At 49.8% G+C, this 25,827-nt stretch overlaps 2 protein-coding genes across 13 annotated transcripts in view; one reads left to right on the forward strand and one right to left on the reverse strand.

Annotated features, from left to right (window-relative positions):
• Positions 1-14,964, forward strand: part of HABP2 (hyaluronan binding protein 2) — a 33,968-nt gene extending 19,004 nt beyond the window's left edge. For 2 of the 3 annotated variants that reach the window (XM_015071316.3, XM_053207598.1), the window contains 11 exons: positions 576-686; positions 2,106-2,213; positions 3,429-3,545; positions 4,758-4,877; positions 5,362-5,533; positions 6,715-6,812; positions 7,926-8,175; positions 9,210-9,352; positions 10,109-10,243; positions 11,853-11,998; positions 13,610-14,964. In XM_015071316.3, coding sequence (XP_014926802.3) covers positions 576-686; positions 2,106-2,213; positions 3,429-3,545; positions 4,758-4,877; positions 5,362-5,533; positions 6,715-6,812; positions 7,926-8,175; positions 9,210-9,352; positions 10,109-10,243; positions 11,853-11,998; positions 13,610-13,774 — 1,565 coding nt within the window. In that variant the 3' untranslated portion in view covers positions 13,775-14,964. The remainder of the gene's footprint in view (positions 1-575; positions 687-2,105; positions 2,214-3,428; positions 3,546-4,757; positions 4,878-5,361; positions 5,534-6,714; positions 6,813-7,925; positions 8,176-9,209; positions 9,353-10,108; positions 10,244-11,852; positions 11,999-13,609) is intronic. The other variant, XM_053207599.1, reaches the window with a different exon arrangement.
• Positions 14,071-25,827, reverse strand: part of NRAP (nebulin related anchoring protein) — a 69,818-nt gene continuing 58,061 nt past the window's right edge. For all 10 annotated transcript variants that reach the window (XM_027063124.2, XM_053207597.1, XM_027063119.2 and 7 more), the window contains 7 exons: positions 23,124-23,228; positions 22,195-22,293; positions 20,953-21,057; positions 17,529-17,636; positions 15,305-15,616; positions 15,024-15,155; positions 14,071-14,446 (listed from right to left, as the gene is read on the reverse strand). In XM_027063124.2, the coding sequence (XP_026918925.2) occupies positions 14,342-14,446; positions 15,024-15,155; positions 15,305-15,616; positions 17,529-17,636; positions 20,953-21,057; positions 22,195-22,293; positions 23,124-23,228 (966 nt within the window). In that variant the 3' untranslated portion in view covers positions 14,071-14,341. The remainder of the gene's footprint in view (positions 14,447-15,023; positions 15,156-15,304; positions 15,617-17,528; positions 17,637-20,952; positions 21,058-22,194; positions 22,294-23,123; positions 23,229-25,827) is intronic.

Below are 25,827 nucleotides of genomic sequence, written 5' to 3' on the forward strand. Positions count from 1 at the left end.
TTACAGGGCCTAATCCTAGTAGAGGCTCAACAAATACTAGCTGTTAGGATGATTCTATAGGTACAAGTTGGGAGCAGTTTGATGCCGTGACCGAGAGCAAAGTGACGAGTTTCTTTGACTTCATAGGTGAAGGTGACCGACTAATAAAGGCCCAGGAAGAAAGCTTATTCACAGAAGTGCACAGCAAGGCACTCAGATGCCACTGGCTCTGACCCTGGGCACGTCTTTTACAGGACCTTGGAGACCTTCAAGATCCTAACCATCTTCCTGCTGTTTACAGATAAGCAAACGGAGGCACCAAGAATATAAGTAGCTTGTCCCAGGTCACAGTGAAAAGCAAGAACGTGACTTCTCCCCATTTCCAATCAGGGCCTCTGGACCCTGCCAGATGCCAACACTGCCTTGCGGGGTCCTAACACACCCCAGATGAAAACTCACAATGCCTAATCCCTCTGTCCACCCCATCAGTAGAGGAGCTGGAAAGGCCCATGAATCCTCCTTCAGGACTCAGAAATCTGTAGGTCTAATGATTAGGGTTTTTGGTTTTTTCTTGTGTCCTCTTCCCACTTCTGTAGACTGGACCCCTGACTACTATGAGAGTAGCTACGAGTATTACAACCATGAAGAGAACAGCAGCGATACTCTTGCCTACCAGGAGAATCCCGACTGGTACTACACGGAGGAAGGTAGGTGCCAAAGCTGTTCGGGGGACCCTCCTGGGAGGAGGGCAGCGCACTTAAAAGAGGGTCTGTGTGTGACTGTATATGCAAGCATCTCTCTCCTCCTCTCCAACCGGCATCATAAAATGGGTACCAGATAAATGACTCAGGCTGGCGTTTTTTTCCAGCTAGAGTCATGCACTAGGAGGACTGGGGAGGTTCCTAGAGACTATCTGTCCCACTCTCAAATGACAGATGAAGCAAGCGAGGCCAGGAGTGGAGTTACCTTAGCCAAGGTCATACAGCGAGTTAGCTCATCTTCACCAGGTCTCCCAAGACTGTGAGTCAAAGTCATGCTCAAAATCGCTTCCCGGCTTTGATTACAGGTAGGTCCTAATTATGCCGTAGAGACTGGCATCAGCATCAGGCACCAGATTGCAGCATTCACAGATTTAACGTTGAGATTTCTGTTCCACTTGTGCCGTGTTTTTGTCTCTCTTTATACTCTTCAGAAGCTTTGTATGGTTGTTGGTGTGTGCGTGCCTGTGTGTGTGTGTGGACTCACACCCGTGCCTCTACGTTTGTTTTTGTGTTTATGGCTTCTTAACCCAAGCAATGGGACAGAAGGGAAAACGAGAAGCGGGGCCCAAGAAAAAACCATGTGACTAAGCCAGGAGAAGAAATGGAAAGCACTCAGCCGCTGGAATAAAAACTGTGTAACTGTGCGAAGTGGCCTGGAAGGCAGGGCCAAGATACAGGGCATCAGGGGAACATCAGAAGGGACCATCAAAACAAGAGCTGGGCCCAGGGATCCTAGTTCCTGAACCAAAGAACAATGTGTGTGAACAGAAGGATAAAGAATTCCCCAAGGGAAGATCCATTCAGACAACCATGAAAAGCCAAAGGCACAGATGAAATATGACAAAATCTAACTGAACAAGTAGTTGAAGAAAGATGAAGGCCACTGGGTCATTTCCTCCTCGCCGCCAATTCTTCTGTCACCCTCTTGCCTTTGGTCTTCTTTCCTGATGTTCAGAAAGCTTGTGTTTCATTAGGGGTGGGTTTTCTTTCCCCACTCCTGACCTCCACCCCTGGGCACTGGGAGTAGGGGAGGTCTTCAGGCTTGTGAAATGCCTTCAGCATCAGAGGAAGACCCCGTGGCACTCCCAGCGAGACTGGGAGGAGAAAAACACTGATGGTGGAAAAGGGGAGTTTCTCAATGAGAAACTCAATGAGATTCCTTCTCGCCGGTCCTCTTACTAACCCGAATCCCTCTCTCTGGTCGTGTGACTGCAGTCTTCCTTGCTCTTTAAGGGCAGCCCATGTTTCCCCCTGTCCCCGGTCCCTGGCTGTGAATGTGCTCTCTCAGGCAGGGCAGGAGGCTGCAATCTGATGAGAAAGCCGGGGGCTTCTCACCTGCCGTTGACTTCTGCTCACGTATCCTAGATCCGTGCCTGGACAACCCCTGCAAACGCAATGGGGACTGCCTTGTCAGTGGGGACACCTTCACGTGCAGCTGTCCAGCCCCTTTCTCTGGACACAGGTGTCAGAATGGTAAGTGCAGGTTTACTGGCTTCACGCTTCCTTCTGAGTTGAACAAGAGGCTGCTCCTCCTCCACGTCTAGGGGGTAGAGAAGGGCTGAATGATTTCACGGAAAGGATCATAGCTGTACGTATCGGATCATCCATAATGGACTCCTCAGCATGGTAATAAGCAGCATCACACTGAATCCTCACCCGTGCATATTGGCTAGGACTAGGGTAACCACCGTACAGATGGGAACACTGAGGCTAAGAGGAGATAAGAGCTGGACCCTGACTGAGATGTATTCTAAACTCAGGACTCGTTGTTGCTTAGACTGTTTATATTAACTACAACAGAGCAATTCTGCTCTCAAATGAGACAGCAGGAAGAATCTGAAGGCATGGAAGGCTCAACCCATCTAGAGGAAGGGAGCCCAGAGATACAAGGGATTTGCTCATGGTCACACAGCTAGTTAGGAGAAAAGAAGAAATCGGAGCCCTGGTGCCTGGCTCCCATCCCCATGTTCTTTCTTCCTACCATCCTCACTTACAGAGACTCTGGAAAAACTCTTTCTGCCTTTAGTGACCTCTTATGGGCATAACCTGAAGCTATGTGGTAAGATATTGAGAATAGAACTCTTAAGGGCTAACTGCACCCCTAGAGAGAACCTGAATTCTGTTCCATCTGGCAACCATCTAACTGGGGTGAGGGGGGCCATGAGGATCTTTATCTAGAGACATGGTTGTCCTCTTTCCTCTGTGCCCTCTTCATTCCTTCCTTCCATTTTCAATACTACAGGTTTTTTGATAAATGTTTCAGGATGGTTGGGGTATCAGGCATAAACATAGTATCTGGCTTCGTCCCTCAACTGCCCAAAAGAATGACAAAATTGTAAATGGAACACAAAATCAACTCGAAAGTAGAGAAATTAAAATTGCAGCTCTATTTGTTTGTTGAAGGTGTAAAAATTATCAAGGTTTTTTTTTTAATAAAGATAGAATAATAAAGAACATGAGCCTTGGAAGGAACTGGGGTGCAATCATCCATGATCTAAGGATTTATTTAAAAACAAACAAACAAACAAACAAACAAACATTTTGTCCAGGATGTTTCAGGACCACAGACAAGGGCATGCTATCAGTCACCCCTCACCAGCACCCCCAAATATTGTACTGTACAGGTACCCCAGTAAGTAAGACGTGCCCCCAAATCATGTCCCCTGCTTCTCTATGGATCTCCTACAGTGCAAAACACGTGCAAAAACAAACTGTGTGGCCGGGGCGAATGTCTCATTACCCAGAGTCCTCCCTACTACCGCTGCGCCTGCAAACACCCTTACAGTGGCTCAGACTGCTCCACAGGTAAGTGGTGGAGGCCCCCTTCTAGGCGAGGTTTTCTCTATCTGGCTTGTGCCTGCGATGTCTGCAACCCATTGCATGGAAGTCTCAATACGTCGGATGTTTCAGTAGCATCCAAGATGATGCTTTTAACTAGGACATTTTTAAAATGCACCACCCCGGACACCTGGGTGGCTCAGTCAGTTAAGCACCCGAATCTGGATTTTGGCTCAGGTCATGATCTCACGGTTCGGTTCATGAGATCAAGCCCAGCATCGGGCTCCTGTGCTGACAGTGCAGAGCCTGCTCGGGATTCTCTCTCTCCCTCTCCCTCTGCCCCTCCCCTGCGCTGCCCTTCTAAACAAACAAACAAACAAACAAACAAACTTTAAAATGCACCATCCCTGGACCACTTGCATGGCTCAGTGGGTTAAGCATCCAACTTTGGCTCAGGTCATGATCTCATGGGCTGTGAGTTTGAGCCCTGAGTTGTGCTCTGTGCTGACAGCTCAGAGCCTGGAATGGAGCCTGCCTGGGATTCTCTCTCTTCCTCTCTCTCGGCCCCTGCCCCGCTTGTGCTCTGTCTCTCTCTCTCTCTCTTAAAATAAATAACCATTGAAAATTGAAATTTAAAATGCACCCTCCCTAAAGAGTCTGATGGGAATTAACTAACCCATCCAAAAAGAATCATCTTGAAACTCACTTCCTCCAAGAAGGTGGTCTATTCCTGGAATGGGCCACATAGGGATTAAATCTGTATTTAGTCACTGCTATGAGTCAGGCATTGTCCCAAGAGATTTACATTTTTTCTTAGATTCTTCCCAAAATACCACAAGTCAGAGCTTTATAGATGAAGGGGCTGAAGTTCAGAGAAGTGAACTAACTCTCTCATAGTCACACAGCTATTAAGGGCAGAGCCAAGTTTCAACCTAGCTCAGACGGACCCCAGATTCCTGCTCAGTCCATGCCTCCTATTCCTAACTGAGTGACCCGTCTATTTACATACTCTTTTTGGCATGGCCTCCATCGTATTGCCTCATCCATGTTTGTTTTATGTCCTTAAGGTTCGTGTCTGCCTTTACTAGAGTGTCAGTGGGTCTGTCTTTCTCCTTTGGTAACCCATATTTTGTGAAAGGATGGGCACCAGCAGAGTGCCACCGGTATCTCCTCGTCATCTCAGATGTAGCTGCAACTCCTTCTGAAGAGCCTTCCTGGCCCCACTTCCTGTATTCACAGCGGTTCCTGCGTGCCGGCCGAATCCCTGCCAAAATGGTGGCATCTGCTCCCGGCATAAGCGGAGAACCAAGTTCGTCTGTACCTGCCCCGAAGAGTTCAAGGGGAAATTCTGTGAAATAGGTATGGGTCTCTACCACCACTTCGTCAGAAACTCAGAGCCACAGTGAGGGCCCTGGAATTCTCTTCCGTTTGGGTTTTGTTCCCAACGGAAGAATGGGAGTCATGTCAAGATGTCCAAACTCTACTACTGCCCCAGCCTTCCAACCTCAGGGCATAGAGTGTGCCTGGCTTTTAAACAAAGTCATAAACGGGGATAGAGTGCGGGTGAATTAAGTGCACCTGGGCATCCTTGAGCCTCAACCTACAGGTTGCCACCAGTACTTGTGTGAGAACTACGTTGCAACTCCCCACAACCACTATATTTCATGTTTTAAGCTGGGCTGAATGTGGAAGATGCAAGCCACTTTCTTTCTGGAATTCATGGTGGACTCTCAAGGTGATCAGTATTCGGGCCCAATCCTTTCCCCACTTGATACACCTGCCAAGTCCTGGAGCACCATGTCTGTTGCTGTCCGTTCTCACGCCCCTGCCTGCTCTCTCCAAGGTCCTGACGACTGCTATGTTGGTGACGGCTACTCTTACCGAGGGAAAGTGAGTAAGACAGTCAACCAGCACTCCTGCCTTTACTGGAACTCCCACCTCCTCTTGCACGAGAATTACAACATGTTTATGGAAGATGCTGATACCCATGGGATCGGGGAGCACAACTTCTGCAGGTAAAATTCACCTTCTTCCCCATGATCAGTCTTGGGCGCTTATCAGGATAATGGTTTGTCCCTTTCTCCTTCTCTTAGTGTTCCTGGGCTAGCTTAGAAATTTGGGGATGGAACACTGAAACTCATCAGGTTTCCTTCTAGGAAGATTTCCTACTCAGGATAGGCTAGGTTGTGCTGTCGCAACAAACACCTCCCAAATCCCAGTGGCTTGAATACCTCAGAGTTTATTCTTCACTGCTGCTGCCTTTGTCATGTGGGCTGGGGAATAAGGGTGAGATTATTAGCTCCACAAAGTTACTCAGATGTCTAGGAAAGGCAAGGAGAGGCTCAAAAATGGAGCATGAGGTTTTTACTACTTCAACCTAGAAGTGACACATCATCTCCGCAACACTTAATTCGTTGGCCAGAAATAGTCACGTAATCCTACATAACTTCATGGGGGAAATGTAGAGAATAAAAGGGAATGTCCGATGGGCATTACAGTCTCTGCCACAAGGATATTCAGGTTTTTCCAAGTAAGGATAATGCCATTTCTATCCCTGGTGATGATTGGTTACCTTCTTCCCCTTCTGCTGCCTCCAGACTGCTCTGTTGGCTTCCTCCACTGCTCTAACCAAGGCCAAGGACACATATAATCTGCGTATAAGGAGCAGGAATTTTTTTTTGTATGGCTTTAAATTGGTTCCATTAAGCCAGAGGATTTCCCTTGTACAAAACACAAGTTACCTCCCACCATCACTCACTTTGAGCTGTTCCCCTCGTGGAGGCGTCTTCAGACAGATGTCCATGGCAGCCTTCAGACAACTCCCACATATGCAATTTGGAGGTTTGGGCAGTGGAGCCCTACACTCACCATGTTTCTGTGGCTCTCTCACTTTCCTGACAAAGGACAATCTTCAACAGGGATCTCATTTCTTTTCGTACAAACAATTTGATATGTCCCATGGATCTGGCACAGGGCTTGTTAACTATTTCTTGGTCATTGGGATTCTCCTCTGGAAGTTAAGGTTTTGCCCCCAAACACTTATATACCAGCATCCGTTAACCTGTTGGATGAATGGAATGAAATGTGGTCCCAGAGGGAGCAAGGAACCTGGTACTGGCTTACCCAAAGGACTTTTAATGAGGGTCAGTGGGTTTGCCAAGCCTTGACGGTGGGCTATTTTCTGTTCTCATTTTAGAAACCCAGATGGAGATGAAAAGCCCTGGTGTTTCGTTAAAATAAACAATGCAAAGGTGAAATGGGAGTACTGTGACATCCCAGCTTGCTCAGCCCTAGGTAAGACCGTGGCTGTCCAGAAGCCCCAGTCATGGTGAGATTGCCGATCCCTAGACGGATTTTCCTGGCAGCCCATCTCTTCCATCCCCATCCTTCCACCACACCTGCTTTTCCCATTGCCATCCCAGTGGAAACCCAGATGCCCAATCCTTTGCTCCCCTTCCAGGATGCCTAGCAAGCCCAGATACCTCTGTAAACTGAGACCAGTGATCCAACCATAAACTCCTGTCCTAACTCCCAGTCAGTGCACTCAGCAAATTTGTGGATCACTTGCTATGTGTCAGGCACTATGTCAGGCCTTCAGTTTACAGTGGTGAGCAAACATTGGCTGAGACTCCATAAATAACCATTCAGGATGCAACATGGACAGAGTTCCAGCCTCACAATCCTCCTGCCAGGCTTCTCTGGACTACCGCTCTACACACGTCTGGAATGTTTCACTCTCCCACCCTGATCAATGGGATTACCTCTCTGGATAGTTTCAATTCTGTGCCTTTTCTTTCATGGTCAGCTCTGTCTAGAATACCCCATCCTCCCTCTGATCTTGTCCATATCCAACATTCTTTAGAAATCAACTCAACTAACCCTGCCTCTGGGAAATCCTCCATGACCCTACCAAGTGAAGTGTTATCTCTGCCTCCTCTCAAACCCCATGGAATGGAAAGGGCACCACCCATACAACACTTACTGCACTCTCCTTTGTATGACAGTTATTTGTGCAATTGTCTTATGTCCCTCACTCTATTTCATCTGGATATCTCCCCTTACACATCAAGAAAGCCTCCAAAATACATGCGTACATTATGAATAGCTAAGTACATACCCAGTGATGGATTTATATATTTACACACACGTTTTTGTCTCCATATCAAAATAAGAAGCAACATCTTCATTGTTAATTCTGTCGACTTGCTTTATATCCATCAATGTATTCAACACATATTAATTGCGCACCTACTGTGTGCCCACTTGGTATGCGTCAGAATGGTCTTTTAGCTCTGGAACTTGCTAAGCTGCTGGACTTGGAGTCATACCTCTGACAAGTTCCTTCTGAGGCCTTGGAGAGAAAGGGAGTAGCGTGATTTGTCTTTCTTGCATTGCATTGTCTTTCAGACATTGTTGACCCAGAGGGAAGCCCCACAGAGCCTCTGACCAAGCTTCCAGGGTTTGAGTCATGCGGGAAGACTGAGATGGGGAAGGTCAAGAGGATCTACGGAGGCTTCAAGAGCACAGCGGGCAAGCACCCATGGCAGGCATCCCTGCAGACCTCATTGCCATTGACTGCCTCCATGCCCCAGGGCCACTTCTGTGGGGGCTCACTGATCCACCCCTGCTGGGTGCTTACTGCTGCCCACTGCACTGAGTAGGTGCCTGCTGAAAGCAGAGGCCAGGGTGACTCGAATCTCTGGGGGTGTTCTCTTCTTCCCATCTGAGCAGCATCTTGGTGACTCTGGCAGGATCAGAGAGTCTAATCTAGCTCTAAGGGCAAAAGAGTGGCTCCATAAAACCGGATGGAAAAGAACTACCACAGGCATTGCACGTGTTATGACAGTTAATCCTCAAAACTATCTACTGAGGGAAGATAGGGGTTTTTACTCTGATTAATTGTGGTATACCCAATGCCGAGTACAGGTCTTCATACAGAGCAAGTGCTTAGTAAATATCTGTGCAGTGAAAAAGTTGATTATTATTCCCATTTCATAAACCAAACCCTGGGTCTTGGGAAAGTTTGGCACCTTGCCTGAAGTCATGTGGGAAGTGAATAGGTAAGTGGGATATGAACCCGGATTTACCCGTTTCCTTAACCTTTCCAGCCTGGCCTTGAATAGAAAAATATAGCATGCTCCCATCTGATGCCATTCCCATGAACCTCCTGGTGTCTTCAGCCACGACTCCTGGGTGGCTTAGAGAAACCAGTACCTACTGAGGAGCCTGAATTATCACCGCTTCCCCTGAGTTCCCCAAGTTCATGGTCAGGCCTGGTCCCACATAGCCCAGGTTTTGGTGGTGACCTTGAAGGTCTTCCAATCCACCCTGGCATTAAACAGTTTCTTCTGGGATTCCAGGAGATGTTCCTCGAACATGCAAACATTAGCCTGTACAAGGAATAGTTGTTCAAGAAGTCAATTGGCTGCTCTTTAGCAAATCCTAGGGGCAATGGAAGGTCTCCCAGGAAATATGAGATATATGTTTCCGCTTACATTTGTAGACCGGTCCATTAATAAAGCAGCTTCCTCACATTTTCTTATTTGGGCCCACAGCAGAGTTCCGTGAGCAAGATGACAGTCACAGATGATGCCAAGGCTGCAGAAGTTCAGGCCATCCGTCCAGGGTCACACAGCTCACTAGGAGCAGAGTCTTGGCTTCAGTCTCTTACCATCTCACCTTCCTTTGCAGCATAAAAACCAAACATCTGAAAGTGGTGTTAGGGGACCAGGACCTGAAGAAGACAGAATTCCATGAGCAGAGATTCGGGGTGGAGAAGATTTTCAAGTACAGCCACTATAATGAAAGAGACGAGATTCCCCACAATGATATTGGCAAGTGTCTTCTATGGTGGATCTCCCATGGGTCTTGTCCTGGGCGGATTTCACTACTGATGGAAAGCTGAGGTTTGGTTCTAGAAGATGTTCTTATCTTTTTGGTCCCTCACAGACTCCATAAGGAAGAGAATTTATTCCAGAGCCTTTTAGTCCTAAGGGTCTGTGTTAGTGTTATGATAAATGAGGGGAAGAGAAACTAGCAACACTGTGTTGTGGAAAGAGCTCAGCCTTGAATCCCAACTCTCTCATTTACTAGCTGACTTCACCTCCCCAAGCCTCAGCTCTCCTTCTGTAAAATGGGTACACTTGTGTACAACGCTCAGCTTCCTATGTGTTAAATGACATGACGTGCATGTGTCCCCGTGTACATCAGGCACCTGGGAGGTACTCAGGTGTGGAGGCAATAATGTTAAGCTACTGGCTGTTCAGTGGGTACGTTCTCCATTCCTGGGACCTGTCAGTCTCTCTCCTTCCTCACTATCTTTTTCTTTCCCCCTCTTGAAGCCTATTCTTTTAAAAAATGGATTAGAAATGATTTCAAACTCAACTGTTATTTTGATATTACTCTCATCCTGAAGTGCTACTCCTCCCCTGGTGGAAGTTAAAAGAACTCAATGACTGAAGAGGAAGTCATTAGTTTCTGTGGCATTGGGAGTGGGGCTTTGCCACGTCTCCCTTCCGATCGAGTTGAAGCTAGTGCTCCTTTGGCAGAGAGGACCCCATCGCTCATTTCCTCTTTTTCTCCTTACCTAGCTTTGCTCAAGCTAAAGCCGGTGGATGGTCACTGTGCTCTGGAATCCAAATATGTGAAGACTGTATGTTTGCCCGATGGTGCCTTCCCCTCTGGGACTGAGTGCCACATCTCTGGCTGGGGTGTGACAGAAACAGGTGAGTCTGGCCACGCATTCTCCTGAGACTCAGGTAAGTTGCATCAACCAGAGAAGCAAGGGTCAAACTCAACTGCCCTTCTGAACTTGACATCATGTTCCATTGAAAATGTATTACCAAAAAAAAAAAAAAAAAAAAGTATTACCAAAAATAAGAGATTGCCTCATCACTAAAGCTCTAGTTAAATTTCATCAGTCTTTTTATCAATGCTAGCTTCTGATGGGATCCTTGACGTCCATCAAGCATTGATACTGTATCCATGGAGATCTTTCTCCTTCCTTCCCTAGGCAGATTGGAAAGAGGATAGATCATAAAGAAGATGGGTTTGGCATCAGACAGACTTGTGTTAGGTTCTTGGCTTTGTCACTTGGACAGCTGGGTTTTAGTTTCTCCATAACCACGCTTACCTCCTCGGCTTGGAATCATGATAATAGGAGCTGATAGAATTCTATGGAGATATTCACTAAGTCAGGCCCTGGAGGGCAGGGTCCACTCTTGTTCATCGGTCTCTCCCATAGTGCCTTGCTCAGGGCTCACCACATCGTAGGCATTCTATAAATTTTTTTAACTCAAGCTATTGATTGGCCTCTAGGATGTGGTCTTTTTTAAAAAAGTAACCACAGGATTAATTTCCTCATGTACCGACAAGATTATATTCTCTAACATATGAAATTCCAAAGTGTATTCCAAGTCTTTCTCAAATACTCAAAATAGATTTCTCTTCCCTCCAAATCTTGTCCTTAATGACGGAAAGCAAGAAACACTTTAAATAGACCTGTATTCGTGAAGAAAAGGTAGTGTAATACACAAATTTATCAGAAGGCTTCTGGGAATGAAGGCTTCTGGTTAATCAGATCTGGGGATAGCCAGAGACTGATCTTTGTAGGGATCTTCATTGTCCTGCACCTAAACCTTTCGATATCACTGTGCTGACCAGAGCAGACCGAGCAGAACAGAGGATCCTCGGGAAAAGAAATGTCTACTCTGGGAAGTGGGTCATCTAGAGGAGCAACCGGGCACTTGGTCCATCATTACGAATCTACTGTGTACCAGCCCTCTGCTAGGAAGTTTTAAAAAATGGCTTAATTGGGGCGCCTGGGTGGCGCAGTCGGTTAAGCGTCCGACTTCAGCCAGGTCATGATCTCGCGGTCCGTGAGTTCGAGCCCCGCGTCGGGCTCTGGGCTGATGGCTCAGAGCCTGGAGCGTGTTTCCGATTCTGTGTCTCCCTCTCTCTCTGCCCCTCGCCCGTTCATGCTCTGTCTCTCTCTGTCCCAAAAATAAATAAACATTGAAAAAAAAATTTTTAAAAAAATGGCTTAAGCCACTATCCCTGCCCTTCTGATCTGATGGTCTAGCCGGGCAGACAGAAGAGGGAATAAATGATTCTGCTGCATTGTGATAAGCAAAGCAATGAGGGTCTATAAAACCACAGTGAAGGCTGGAGGCAAAGGTTCCCATCCTTAAAACATGAAGCTCTTCTGCCCATCTCCCGGAAAAACCTTCCTTTCTGAGTTCAGAGCTGTGGCCCTCTTTTTATCAGTGTTAGCTTCTGGTGGGGCAGGTGTCACCCGGGTCCCCACAGTGGCAATCTCTTTTCTCTGTCCCACAGGGGAAGGGTCCCGCCAGCTCCTGGATGCCAAGGTCAAGCTGATTGCCAGTACTTTGTGCAACTCCCACCGACTCTATGACCACATGATCGACAACAGCATGATTTGTGCAGGAAACCTTCAGAAGCCTGGAAAAGACTCCTGCCAGGTCAGAGACTCCAAATGGCACTTGGGGAGGGAGACGTGGGCTGGGAACATACACCGGGCACAGAGGCCAGACCAAGAGCCCAGGGCTGGGAGGCAGTTTCAGAGGTCCACCTGCCATAAAGCTAAGGCACAGGCAGGCATACCTGTCCTCCGGCAAGTCGGAATGCACATCCATCCAGGATGATTGAGCATAGTAACCGGCAGGCGTGACACTGGTGAAGGAGATGTCATCGTCTTCATTTTACAGATGCGCAGAGAAACGATCTGGGCCTACAGCACCTGGGTGGTGAGCGGGCAGAGCAGGAATTTGCTTCGCTGTGTTTCAATGTGAAAATGGTGCTTCTGGCCTCAGAACGGGGCAGCATGTCTGAAAATCCCAGTACAGAACTATCCAAAAGACCAGTGGCTAGAAGGAGAAAGATGACAGGCCCAGAGAACTCATGATAATATTAACTAATTATTAGGCTTTGTGTGTGTGTGAGAGAGAGAAAAAGAGAGATAGAGAGAGAGAGAGAGAGAGAGACATAGAGAAGGGGAGGGGGATTCAGGCCTAGCAAACTAAGTGGCTGAGTGGCTCCTCTGTAGCAACAGCCAACCTAGGGCCTGCCCGACACTCCCCAGGGGTCACATCTCACAGGAGACGTCCTTCCTAGACTCCGAGGCACAACCAAATTTAGAATTTTCTGCCTATCTCCTCCCAAAGGCCCCGCCCCCTAAGACCATCACATTGGGGAATTAGGCTTCAACATATGAATTTGGGCGGGGGCGGGGGGGGGGGACACAAACATTCAGTTCATTACACCGAAATAATTCCCCGGTCTCGGGTGCCTAGTCTATAATATGGAAATCACCTCTACGTAAAATCCGAAGATGTGGCTAAGATCCGAAGAGCTTTAGTCACTGAAGATCCTATCGGTTGCCGTGTGTTAAGTGGAGATATGCGTTGAGAGCTATGTTTTCTCTCCATGCTCCTCCTGCTAATTTAACTGGGGGCTCAGTATGAGCCAGGCACCGTTCCAGGTGCTTTACAAACATTAACCCGTGCAAGAGCCAGGGTGGGTGGGGGATGGTCGGTTGCTCTCCCCAAGTTTGCAATGTGAGAAACTGAGGCCCAGTTGGCTGTCCAAAGCCTGGTCTGGAACCCGGAAGATCTAACCCCACAGACCATGTCAAACATGTGGGCCATGCTATTTCTAAGCCCTGTCCTCCCCACCCTGTGCGTGGCCCCTTCGGGTCCCTTCAAGGGCTCTGGCCAAACAGGGCACTGCTCCCTACCGAGGCCCCTGCAGGAATGAGAAGTTGAGGGCCTCTGAGAATTCACTGTGTGACTATGGGTCATGAGTAAGAGCATGGACGTGGAGGTGTGACCAAGGCACGTGGCCCAGCCCCGTGACTCATCTGCCAACCCCTCATGAACTCAGGGACATGTGTTGGCGTTCACATCTCTCCCTTCAGAACTCTGGGTCATATAAGGCATAGGAGGGTCCCTGCCAGCACTCTCCAGGGAAACCCACTGGGGTGACCGCACCCCCTGGCATCTCCTCATGGAGGGTGGGGTGTCTCTGAAAGTGCTCTGATTCACAAAGCTGAACTCGCGTGTCTTTTCCCTTAGGGTGACTCGGGAGGCCCTCTGACCTGTGAGAAGAATGGCACCTACTATGTCTATGGGATAGTGAGCTGGGGCCTGGAATGTGGGAAGAAGCCAGGAGTCTACACCCTAGTGACCAAATTCCTAAATTGGATCAAAGCCACCATCCAAAGGGAGACTAGCTTCTAAGGTGTCTTCTTAACCTGAGAGCCCATTCTCCTTAGCATCCAGACAAGGCACACCCTCATGGGCAGCACGGACACCCTTGGCGTCCCTGGGAGGCCATACAGCCAAGAGTCTGCACCCTACACAGAGACAACAGCCGCCCAGCCTGGCGCATCCTGGACCAAGATATGCCAGAAGCAACGCAGCCTGTATTTTGTTTGCTTCCCTTCAAACGATGGTACCTTCTAGAAAACCACAGACTGCCTTTACCTCGGACATTTGCAAATGTGGGATTAAAGAATGACCAGAGCCACTGGAAGTCACCTTTACGTCTTTATTCCTCATGCCAGACACCCAAAGTACACAGCAGAACGGGTCACCCCCTTCCAGGATGACCCGGAGGACCGAAAATACGACATTCTCCGTAGCTTTCTAAGAGTCGTTAAGTAAAGCGGCTCAGGGAATGGGCTGGTGTGTCATGTTTTTTTGTTTTTTGGTTTTTTTTTGGCTTGCTGGAACAGAAGCATGTCTCTGGTGGGCACAATTCCTCCCCAGCCGCTCTCCCAAGAATCCTGGGTGGATGCTGCGTGCTCACAAGGGCAGACCCCTCCTCCTTTTGACGTGCAGAATCTCCATGGCGTCTGGGTTCACGTCCCCCCTCTGATTATCCGCGGGCTCCACAGCCTCTGGTCCCCCCTGCAGGAATCAAACATACCTCCCTGAGTCCGAACGAAGCTTCCGCCCCGCTCCCACACGCGAGCTGCCTAAGATGCCCCCGGAGCATTTAAAACATTCTCCCTCCCCTGCCCTTCCCTTCCTCCACCCTCCCCAAGAAAAACGATCCTCGAGGCAAGAAGGAGAGCGAAGCAAAGCCAATCTCTCATTTAGACGTGGTGTCTTTCTTCTGAACAAAGCAGGGTTCAAAACCCGGACTGTTGCAGCCAGCGAGTCCCTGACCCTTTCTGCAAATGTAACGAGCAAGCAGTCAGCACAGCCTGGGCTTCTGTGGCCCGGGATTGATGTAGCCCCGGTAGGTTTGTCTCCGCAGAACTAATGGCTGTGACTTCAGAGAAAACCCTGCAGGAAGTTTAACCCGGGTGTCATCCGCCTGGTCATCTCAGACCCATGAAATTAGGCGCCTTGCTCGAGCTGCATTTCACACTTCTTTAGAGCCGGCTGACCTTTGGCCAAAAATAAAGTTTGAAAAGAAACAAGGAGTTTGCCTTTCCCCACGGCCGTGCCAGCCGGGGTGGGTCTGGAGCTTGCTACTCACGTCAGCCCCCCGGAGACCCAGGCCCCTCGCCTTGGCCAGTTCTGCCGCGCGCCGGGCCATCTCCACTTTGTAGGAGCCGGGAGGGGTCCAGCCGATACCTCTGGTCAGGTTCAAGTCTGATTTGTACTTGACCTTTCGGGGGAAGGAGGGAAGAAAGAGGAATAGGTCAGCAGGGTTTGGGGGTGATCTGGCCACAGAGTGGAGAATTCCACATGTGGAATGAGAGGCCGAGGCACAGGAGGAAGGGTCTCGGCCGGGCAGGGGTGTGGGGGGCAGCTCACATCGCTTTGCAGCTGGTGGGCCTTCTGCGCGTGCTTCAGGCCCAGCTGCTCGGGGTCGCAGGTGGGCTGGGGCAGGGGTTGCCTGTAGCACACGTCGCTGGCCAGCTGCTGGCTCCTCCTGGCCTGGAGGAGGCCGGGCTGGTCTGGGCGGCTGTGGAACTGAGACCGACTCTTGGCGAAGTCCTTCTTGTACTCGTTGTCACTCTGGAGTTTGCCGACGTTGAGGAAATGCCTCATCCTTGGGTCGTCCTGGACGCTGCGGTACCCAATCTGCTGGCCCCGGTCTCTCAGGAAGGCCTCTTTATACCGGAACTGCAGGTCAGAGGAGCAGAGGGGGGTCGTGGGTGCCTGCCTCCCCAACCCCCCCCCCCCCCCCCCCCGCCAGCCCACCGGGGTCTCAGCAGGAAGTTCAAGGATGGGGGAAGGGCGCAGCTTCGGATTCAGGTACACCTGGGATCTATCTCCCCCGCTGCTACCTTCTAGCTCTGTGGCCTCGGGCCAGTGACTGAGTCCCTCTGAGCCTCAGTTTCCCCACCTGATAAAATGGGAGAGTGAACCTCCGCCCCACGGGACACTGACGGGATTCAATGAGCTGGGGGCTAAGCTTCGCGTCTGGCACAGGTTCACGCCCACCGAGTGGCGGCTCTGGGTGTTATTGCCGCTGTAATGAACCCAGCAGGAAGAGGAACGCGCCCAGTCTATCAGCAGCCACTCTTCCCTTGATTTTTTCCAGTTTGCAGGGACCCGGGCCCCTCAAACCATCTATAGTGAAGGGCCAGATTCATTTCGTCTTGCTTTTTATTTATTTATTTTTTAATTTTTTTTTTAACGTTTATTTATTTTTGAGATAGAGAGAGACAGAGCATGAACAGGGGAGGGTCAGAGAGAGAGGGAGACACAGAATCCGAAACAGGCTCCAGGCTCTGAGCCATCAGCACAGAGCCCGATGCGGGGCTCGAACTCACAGACCGTGAGATCATGACCTGAGCCGAAGTCGGACGCTTAACCGACTGAGCCACCTGGGCACCCCTTGTCTTGCTTTTTAAATTGCCAGTCCGTCAAGGTCCCAGATGTGGTTCTACCGCACCTGCAGTGGGGTGCCTTGTGCGTGTGACGACACCCAATGCGGCCCCTGCCCTGCTCAAGATAAGTCCACCGGGCACATGCTTGGCTGTCACCATAGCTAGTTGCTGCAAATGTTTCTAAATGCTTGCCCTTGGTTTCTGTACTCATTGTGGGCAGAGACAAGCTGTTCGTGATCAATGATCCAGTCAACGATGCCTTCCTCTTCCATAACAATGGCTGCCATGTTTTGAACACCTGTTATTTGTATGACACTCTGAACTATTTTGTTTTCACTCCTACAACAGTCCTAGGAGATAAAAATTATACCGTTGCTCATAGATGTAGAAATCTGCCTCCACAGAATGTGAGCAACTTGCCCGACACCACGCAGCTGAGTCCTAAATGACTGAGCCCGGACTTTAACTCAGACGAGTCGAGGTGGAAAGCTCAATCTCTTTCTACCCTGTCACGCTGTACTTCAGCTAAAAGTGCTTTTATGTGGATCAACACATCAATCACATGTTGATTGACCTCTCGGTACACACACATCAAGTTTTAAGAGTGTCTCTCCTGAGAGTGTCTGGGTGGCTCAGTCTGCTAAGCGTCTGACTTTAGCTCAGGTCATGATCTCGTGGTTTGTGGGTTTGAGCCCTGTGTCGGGCTCTGTGCTGACAGCTGGAGCCTGCTTCAGATTCTATGTCTCCCCCTCTCTCTGTGCCTCCCTCTTTTGCACGCTGTCTCTCTTTCTCTCTCTCAAAAATAAACATTAAAAAAATAGTGTCTCTCTTGGGCGCCTGGGTGCTCAGTCAGTTAAGTGACTGACTCTTGACATCCGCACTGTGACAGTGCACAGCCTGCCTGGGATTCTCTCTCTCCCTTTCTCTCTGCCCCTCCCATGTGCCTCTCTCTCTCTCAAAATAAATAAATAAACTTAAAAAGTTAAAAAATAATAAGAGTGTCGCTCTTAAGAGAGAGAAAGTGGGAAAACGACCCTCCCCAACTTAAAACTTCTAGCTAAGATTCTGGGAGATAAGACCTATTTTTAATTTCATTGGAAATATTTGTTCAGTTTTGGTTCCTGGTGGTTTTCGTTTTAACAGAACTGGGAAAACCAGTCAAAACTCTCAGTGACAGAGGGAGACAGAGCCTGAGGTCTTACGTCACTGGCGATCTCTCTGGACGCCCGGGCAGTCTGGAATGGAATGGCGTCCAGCCTGAAGTCATAGCCGACAGCCCGCGTCTGTTCCCAAGAGTTTCTGTAGGCTTTCTAGATGGCGAAAACAAAGAAGCGAACGAGCAGGGAGTGAGAACTCCGTATCTGGCATGTTGTTAGTTCTGAGCAGGAACAGATCCTAAACACACACCCTCGCCCTTGCAGGGGCCCAAGGACAGAGCCACAGCCCTGCATCCACCCCGAGGACCTCCCCAGCTCTGAGCCTGGTGGGAATGGCCACGAAGGGCTGCAGCTCTAAGCCCCTGGCTTGCTCATCAGGCCCTGCCCTGGCGGGTCTGGGCTCAGCGAGTCTGGCTCATTCGCTACATCCTGTTGGTACAAGGGGCCCCTGCCCCACTCCTCCCTGTGTTTGCATTCGCTTTCAGTGCCTCAGGTTTGCAGCTTCCAAACAACAGAACTCAAAGTTCGAGAACTCTGTTTCTTCAGATACGCGGAAAGTACTATTCCTTAGGTCCCGGCACCCATGGGTTTGTTAGCTCCAAAGACTTCCTGGGGGCCCCTCGGCAGCTCCCAAAGCCACGTCACCCCATCGCGATGAAGCGGGCTGTGTCCCATATGCACCCCATGAGGATGCACCGAGGGAAGAGCCTTCACCTGCATTAAATTGATTGCCAAGAACCTGACCGAGTTCCTGACCCATGTTATTTCACATCTTCCTCTTTCATTTTTCCCCTTTTGAAGCTGTTCTCACACACCCTCCAGGAGTCTGTAATCACACCCTCTTAGTCCTCAGGTAGACCCACATAACCGATAGAGCATCAAAATCTCCCATGCCTTCATGTAGCTAATAATTTTTTTTTTCAAGATAAGGGAATGGCTCAATGAAAGGAACCATCTGGAGATCCCAGTGGAGGGCTGTCCTTTATTCAGCCACAGAGAAGGGAGACAGCAGGCGAGGCACATCAGCAGCAGATGACAAAGTGACAGCCCCAGACCGTGTCTGTGGCTCACTCTTTCCAAGAGCCCCAGCGGGTCAGAAGGCCCTTTAAGAACCTTACTTTTGTCACTTGGAAATAGAGGTCAAGCCTGAGGCTCTGTTCTACAGGGGATTGAGGAGATTAAGCAAAGCGGGGATGGCAGATAAAAAGCAAAGTGCCTCACACGGCCGCACACCTGGGCCCGGAACCGGAGGGGCCCATGGAGGCTGAGCCAGGCACGGCGGAGCTCCGCGCTTTTAGGAACCGCCATCCATCACCTTCACCTTCATCACGGCCTCCACCTCCAACACCCAACGCTGCCAACCATGAGCCAAATACCTACTGCGTTCAAGGGCCTAGAAATACAGAGCCCATAACCATTGGGGCAATCACCTAATCGATGGGTCACAGACAGGGCCCAAAGGATTCCATTTCCCGGGTCGCCACTGAGTTTAGCAGGCATGACCGAGGGATGCGTACAAGGGGAGGAGCGTTCAGATAATGACAGACCCACCGTCGCCTTTAGCATTATGCTCCCTAATATGGCGGCCCAGCACACAGAGTCCCAACTCTTAGCGTCCCCTGGGAAGGTGATGGTTGGTGCCTTCCTAAAAGAGGGCCTCCGCACCAGATCTGGGCTGGGTAGGGACACCAAGCTTCACTCCGCCTCAAACTCCCACGTCACCCCACGGTGGTGTCAGATGCGCCCCCGCTTCCGGGTCTCTGCAGCCGAGGGCCAACGAGCCAGTGTGGCCCAAATTGGGGTTCTCCCCAAGACTCCTGCTCCCTTTCTCCTGCCCCCCTTCTCCCTGTATACTATTTGCTTGATTGTCATCACTTCCTCCCTGAGTTTTTTTATTCTGTTGAGGTTTCTGCCTTGCCACTGGGAGCCTTTACATTCCGTAGGCGCTTTGATTTGGAACCCTGGGCGTTTCTCTTCTTTATCACAGTGGGCACAGTTTTGTCCTCATCCTCACACATTAGAGTCATTTGATTTTTAGTTATTTCGGCTGCCTTACACATCTCAATGGCTTTCTTTGCCCAGGAAGGTCACTTTCCCTCCACATCTTCCTCACAGAGCACTTGATCCAATTGTGTGCATTCTACACGCCCCCGAAGAAGTGCTCTTTCAAAAGAGGTTCATGAGTTCTCCATATCCGCATGCCCCGGCGGCTAATTTCAGCTCTGGGACTCCACAGACTGGCGTCCCTTGTGAGCCGGAAGATGCGCCGTCACCGGCCCGGGGCGGCTGTCCTCCTTAAGCTGGCCCCCAAACGGACCGGCAGTCTTATCCCAGTTTTTCGGGGCAGTGGGCCTCCAATAGCTCGTCAAACGGAGGCCTGGCCTTCTCCCATCCTTGAAGCATTAATGCGATGGCTGTTTTGTCCGAGCTCTGCTGAGGGGGAGGTCCCGCTTCCCCAGATGGAGGTCAGCCCACCAGAGCTGCCGTTCTAAAATTATCGCTCGCACATCCCTCAAAAGCATCAAATGGTCATAATAACTCATATTTACAAAGCCCCGTCGCATTCACCGCGTGGGATCCCACAGGGCTTTACAAACGCAACAAACTAATACACACGCTAACTAGAAGGCGCCTCTCACCAACCCCTGCGAGGCGGCCACCTCTGGGGTGCACGGTAGCAGCTGTTGATCTGCGCGGAGCCCCAGGACACAATGGCCGGGCCAGGGAGGGAAGAATGGCCGGACTCTGGGAGGCCCCGCGCTGCCCCAGGCCGACACACTCAGCCTGTGTTATTCTGATCTGACGGCGTCTTTTGATTCTGCCGCCTGGCTACCTGTTATCCCAGGATCACAGCTCTGCTGGCCGAGCGGCTGCCTATTCTATTACAACCGGGGGCCTCCGACCCCTGCTAACAACAAGCCTGGGTTTAGGAAACAGCATCTTGGTTATGCACGCAAAGGGCACACATCTAAGGGACACGGAAGTGTTGAAGGCCACCGTCTCACGCACAAAGGAGACTGTGTTTGTGCCCGATGGGCGGCAACCGCAGCGTCTTTCCAAACTGTGCGGTGAGAAAGTGCCACGGCGTCTCCAAAGTCACCCTGCTCCGAAGGGCCGAGGGCACGTGTCCGGGAAAGAGACAGAGCAAGCGTCTGCCCCTGCCAGGGCCAGGAGAGCGCACGACTGAGGTCTTTGCAGTCGTGCCCGGAACCGGAATTTCCGAGCTGGGAGGAACCACAGGCATCGGTTCGCCCGGCTCCAGCCCGTTTTCCAGTTGAGGAAACTGAGGCCCGGCGAGGAAGGTGGCTCCGAGTCGCACACGTGGTCTGTCTCACTCTCGGTCCCGTGTTCTTCCCGTCCCAGGCCCTCCCTCCTGGGACTTTTTCTTCCCCAACGAGTAACATCCAGCTCGGGTATGGATACATTTACAAATACACTTACACACCACATGAACGGCTGCTTCACTTACATCACTCAGGCACTGCGCGTTGAGGCGGGCTCTGGTGAAATCGGGGTGGTCGGGGATCGGGGTGTATCTGTGCAGGGACTCTGCGTCGCCCGCCCTGTACAGGCGCTGTGGGTAAGACAGGCTCACGGTAAGTGCAGAACTGCACCGGCCGAAGTGACAGGCGGAGGACAGGCGGACCCCCTTCCTGCCCCTCCCACCGAGTGCCCACCATCGCGGGGGCAGAACCCAGCCCAGCACGTGGAGGGCCTCCCGCCAGAACCCAGAACCCACCGGCTGACCGTAGGGGCCCGTGTGCCCAGAGTCAGGTGGGACCGGCTGGTTTTAAATAGACCCTGTTTAAAATATCCATCAAGATCTGCTCCAGATGGGCCCCAAACCAGCATCCTGGTTGGCTACGCCCGCGTGTTTTACAACAGTATAAGGTGTGTGGGTATTTTGAGAATCTTTGCAACTGAGCATTGTTCAAGGTTTCTACTTGTAACGAGATGCCTTAATGCCCTTGCTGTTTGATGTGAATAATAATAAAAAGACACAAAGGCTAACAAGTCTTTTTTTTTTTTTTTTTTTTTTTACCATGAAATGCCTTCAGATGTTTCCAGAAAATTAAAGTTTTCATAGTCTACCTGGGTCCCAGGAAGACACAATTTTAAAACTCGAGCTCTCTCTTAGTTCCTATTTTTAGAGCACTGATCTAAGAGTTGCAAACAATTTTAGGAAGGGATTGAGCCTCATCTACTTTTAGAGAGGAAAATACAGTATTCTGATCCTTTTCCAAATTCATCTTGGACTTCGCCAACACGAATGTTTCGGCACAACATTTAGACTCTGTGTGATGAGGGGTCGGCTTTCTCTGTGCAAAATCAAATCCCTTGACAATTTCAGAGAAAAAATATTTAACTTCCTATACTCCGAAATAAATACAGGAGAGAAGAAATGAGGTTAAATCATACGGAGTAAAAGCAGAAAGAAGCTTTTAACGTGGCTGTTCTTTTTTTCTAAATGGGTTACGTTCAGCCTTTAATTCCATTACCATCTATCAATAATTGAGACGAATCTCTCTAATGTTGACGAAAAGATCACCAATAATACTTAGTATTGTTATGATTGCGAACACGCCATAATAGGGGACACTTATTGAGGACTCACTATGTTCCAGACACTTGCTAAAAGTGTCACATACATTTATTTATTTAACCCTCAGTTAGTTCACTTCATCTAGGACGAGTGATGGAAGATGCCCACCTCATTGCAATGCAGGTAGCTGTTCTTGGCGTGAACCAGGTCTGGGGAGTCAACCACCGTGGTGAACTTGATACTGTCTGGTTTCTTACGGTATTTAGTCTGTAAGAAAAAGGCACAGGTTCCCATAAAACCGGTGAACAGCATGCATTTTTCAGCATGCAGCTTCACCGCACCACCTGCTCAGTACCAAATGGGCCAATGACACTACTGGAAAACAAGTCTCTCTTCTTGGCGGGTAGCTCACAGGGGTATACAAAAGGTCCAAGCGGCCCCTGTGATAAGGAACATTTTACCAGTATTTACTCTCTCTCTCTCTCTCTCTCTCTCTCTCGAGAGAGAGAGAGAGAGAGAAAGCTGCACAATAGCCTGGCTCATCACAATAAAGGAATTCAGTAGAGGGGAGAATTCAGCATCAGCAGGGTCCCAGTAAGGTCTATTACTAAGAAATGGAAGAAGGCAGTGCCACCCTCAAGGGGACCCCAGGGCAAGAATCTCCAGGCCACCAGTACGGTGGGGAGTTGGGTTAAGGTAACCATTCCCCGTGCAATGCGTAACACCTTCTGAAATCAGATAAGCCCCAGACACTGGGCACTCTGAGTAAACTCAGGAGATGGATGGCAAGTTCTGTGCCCCCATGAAAACAACGGGCCAGCTTAGCTCATGACTACCGAATGTGCCTACTGAGAATCTTCTAGCACATCATCTGTCACTGCCCAGTTGGGAACATGCCTTTAACTCCCCAGCAAGTGAATTCATGTGGAGGGAGATCTTGTTCAGTCTTGCCACTGGGTTGCAAAAGGCCAAGAAAAACACTGGGCGTCCAGTGGCCACGGGGCCCTCTTGGGATCTCCACCCTGTAAGCAGGTTCCCTCTGCAGCAGAAAGTGAATGCTATAGGTTGCACGTATGATAGGGTCGGGTTAGTGGTACCTCGCTGATGAGTTCTCCAGCCTTCTTTGCACACTCTAGCTGTGGGGAACTCAGCGTCAACCATCCCGTCCCCTTCATGCCCATCAGGTCTGACTTGTAGCGAAACTGCGGGAAGAAAATCATTGGCTTTTACCAAGAGAGTGTCTGAGACTGTCGGGGCATTCCTAGATCCTTGATTTGTAATAATGCTTCGTCATGACGTGTCAACATCTTCATTCGGAGTGTGTCTGCACATCGTTAAGTCCAACCACGTGAGTTCGTGCACTCTGCCAGGAATTAAATAATGGATTGTGCCTAAGATACAAGAAGACCCCACCTGTGAACTGGCAGGGTTAGAAGCCAAGGTAATGGATGCAAATGATCGCTTGAAGGAAGAGTGGAGATCTACACCCAAGCCCAGGCATCTGCCTGGATTATTTTGTTTCCTTCTGGCAGTGAGGTGACTGCCTGCCTGCCTGCCTACATAGAACAGTTTTGCCCACCTCCAGGCGATGAAAGGGCTTTGAGCTCTGGGTCAAACCTGCCGTGACTCGGAGCAAATCACTTTACCAATGTGACTCAGTTTCTCTCTGTGACAGCTGAAGGTGGTAACGACCCTTCTGTGCTCATGAGAACGCCTGAGGGTCCTCAGGAGCAAAAGCTGCTCTATGTGTTGGATCTGTTTTGTCTCGTGGTGGTTTGGGGGGCCGGGGGGGCAGGAGGGCGCGGGGACAATTACAGCAGGACCCTAAGAAGGGCACAAGCTTAGATACAACCGGCCTACAGTATGGGAGCCAATTTAATCTTTTTGTGCCTACGTTTCCCTCCCCCTGCCACCGTTCCCTAGGATTTGCTCATAACATCAAAACGGGCTGGGCTTTATCACACTTTTTTTCATTTTAAGGACTCAGAAGATTAGAACTACAGCAGCATCCCTGGGACAAAATAGTTTAAGTGGTGCTGTAGGACAATGAGTCTGATCAGGAGTCTCCTAAAACATTAGGTCTTAGTACCATCCCTCCACCTGCCCACCATTATCTAGGATGAGACAGTCACATGAACGCTTTTCTTCTTCTCTTTATGGAAATTAGGCATTTTTTAAAGGTGGAAAAAGACCCTCTCAGGAAATCTAAAATTTGGATCTAAACGAAGTTGATAGCGTTTCTCTAATTTAGATACAAGCTCTGCTGTAACGCAAAATATCACTCCAGAAACCAGCCTCTCGGCCTTTTTAGTTCCTTTTCATTTCAGGATTCATAGCGTCCCTCACAGCTGGTCTCAAAGAGGGTCCGTTTCTGATCTACTGTCTGCTGGTTAATGCCCCCGTGCAAATTCCACTCTGCTTTCTAACTGGTGAAGGGAGGCATCACTCAGGTTCAGGAGCAGGCTTCAAAACCCCATGTCAGTAAGATTGCTTTTTATACCACGATCTTTCGGTCTACACCGGCAAAAGCTTTTGCCTTCCACTCTGATAAAGAACAGAGAAAATTGGATACATTTCTAAGTTAGAGAGAATAATCCGACAGGACCTCTTCACAGCCGGGTCTCGCTCCTTTCATACGCAAGATGAAGTGGGGAACACTCTTTCAACTTGCCTTTTGTTGAGCTGAACAGTACAATCGCAGGTAAGTCAGAAAGCAAGATGCAGGTTCCCCAAAGATCTGACTGCGCCTCAGACTCTCTTATAAATGGATCGTCTATTGGTATTTCAGCTCCCAGCCCAGGTTGGACTATTCACGCAGACCCTAAAAACAACACGCCTGCCCCAGACTTCACGATGAAAGAGGGGGAGAGAGAGGGGAGTTGAGAAGAATCAGCCACCCAAAGATGGTTTTAAAGAAGGATTCTAAGATGATAAGAGAGCCCCGCATGCTGCCCAACTGCATCCGGCTTCCCCAAACGGCAGTCTCTGCTGTTTCCCCTTGCCTGGAAGCCACCTTCGGATTCGTACGTGGGGTTTCCTGGCACCCCCATTTTGCAGCACCGGCTGCAACTGGGTCCCCAATTTCCAACGATGTAAACAACTGCACCCGGGAGGCAGCCAGCGGGAAGGTGTATTTGTCGTATTAATGGGACCCTTTATAACCACTCTCTTGCACAGGGTGTGGTTTGCTTTAGACTCATTATTTCATGCGTTGTTCATGGCATCCTTCAAAGGAGGGGTTCTTATGCCCATGCGCAGAACAATTTTGGTGTTCGACTGACTGCTCAGATTCTCAGAAGAGCCACCGGCGGCTGTCCACTTGGTGTACCACGCAGGCGGTCATTGAAGGAACCCTTAGGAGTCGGAGCACCTGGGGTCCTAATCCAGCCACGTGGGGGAGCCAAAGAGCACTGAACTAGGAGTCTGGACACAAGAGCCCTGCTCTGCTCCTTGCCGTAGGGTCTGGAGCAAGCCATTCCCCTGCCAGCCTGTGACCCTGGGCAAGTTATTTAAGATGACAGGTGCCTTAGCTGCCACATCTGTAAAAACGAGAGGAATACCAGTATGCACCTAGATACTAAATGAGATAGTTGGTGCAACCCATTTAAACAAATGCCTGGTCCAGAATAAACGTTCCAAACATTGTAGCTAATGTTATTGTTGTTTCTGATGGAGAAACTGAGGCTCGCGGAGCTTACAGAGTCTACCTGAGGTCATGCAGCCGTAAAGGGTGGGGTCAGGGCTGTCCCCTTGACAGTCCCTGAAAGTGCTCTTCAGGACTCCCTGCAGCCCCCGCACAAG

This window comes from Acinonyx jubatus, chromosome D2 (genome assembly GCF_027475565.1).
Source record: "Acinonyx jubatus isolate Ajub_Pintada_27869175 chromosome D2, VMU_Ajub_asm_v1.0, whole genome shotgun sequence".
Taxonomy (NCBI): domain Eukaryota; kingdom Metazoa; phylum Chordata; class Mammalia; order Carnivora; family Felidae; genus Acinonyx; species Acinonyx jubatus.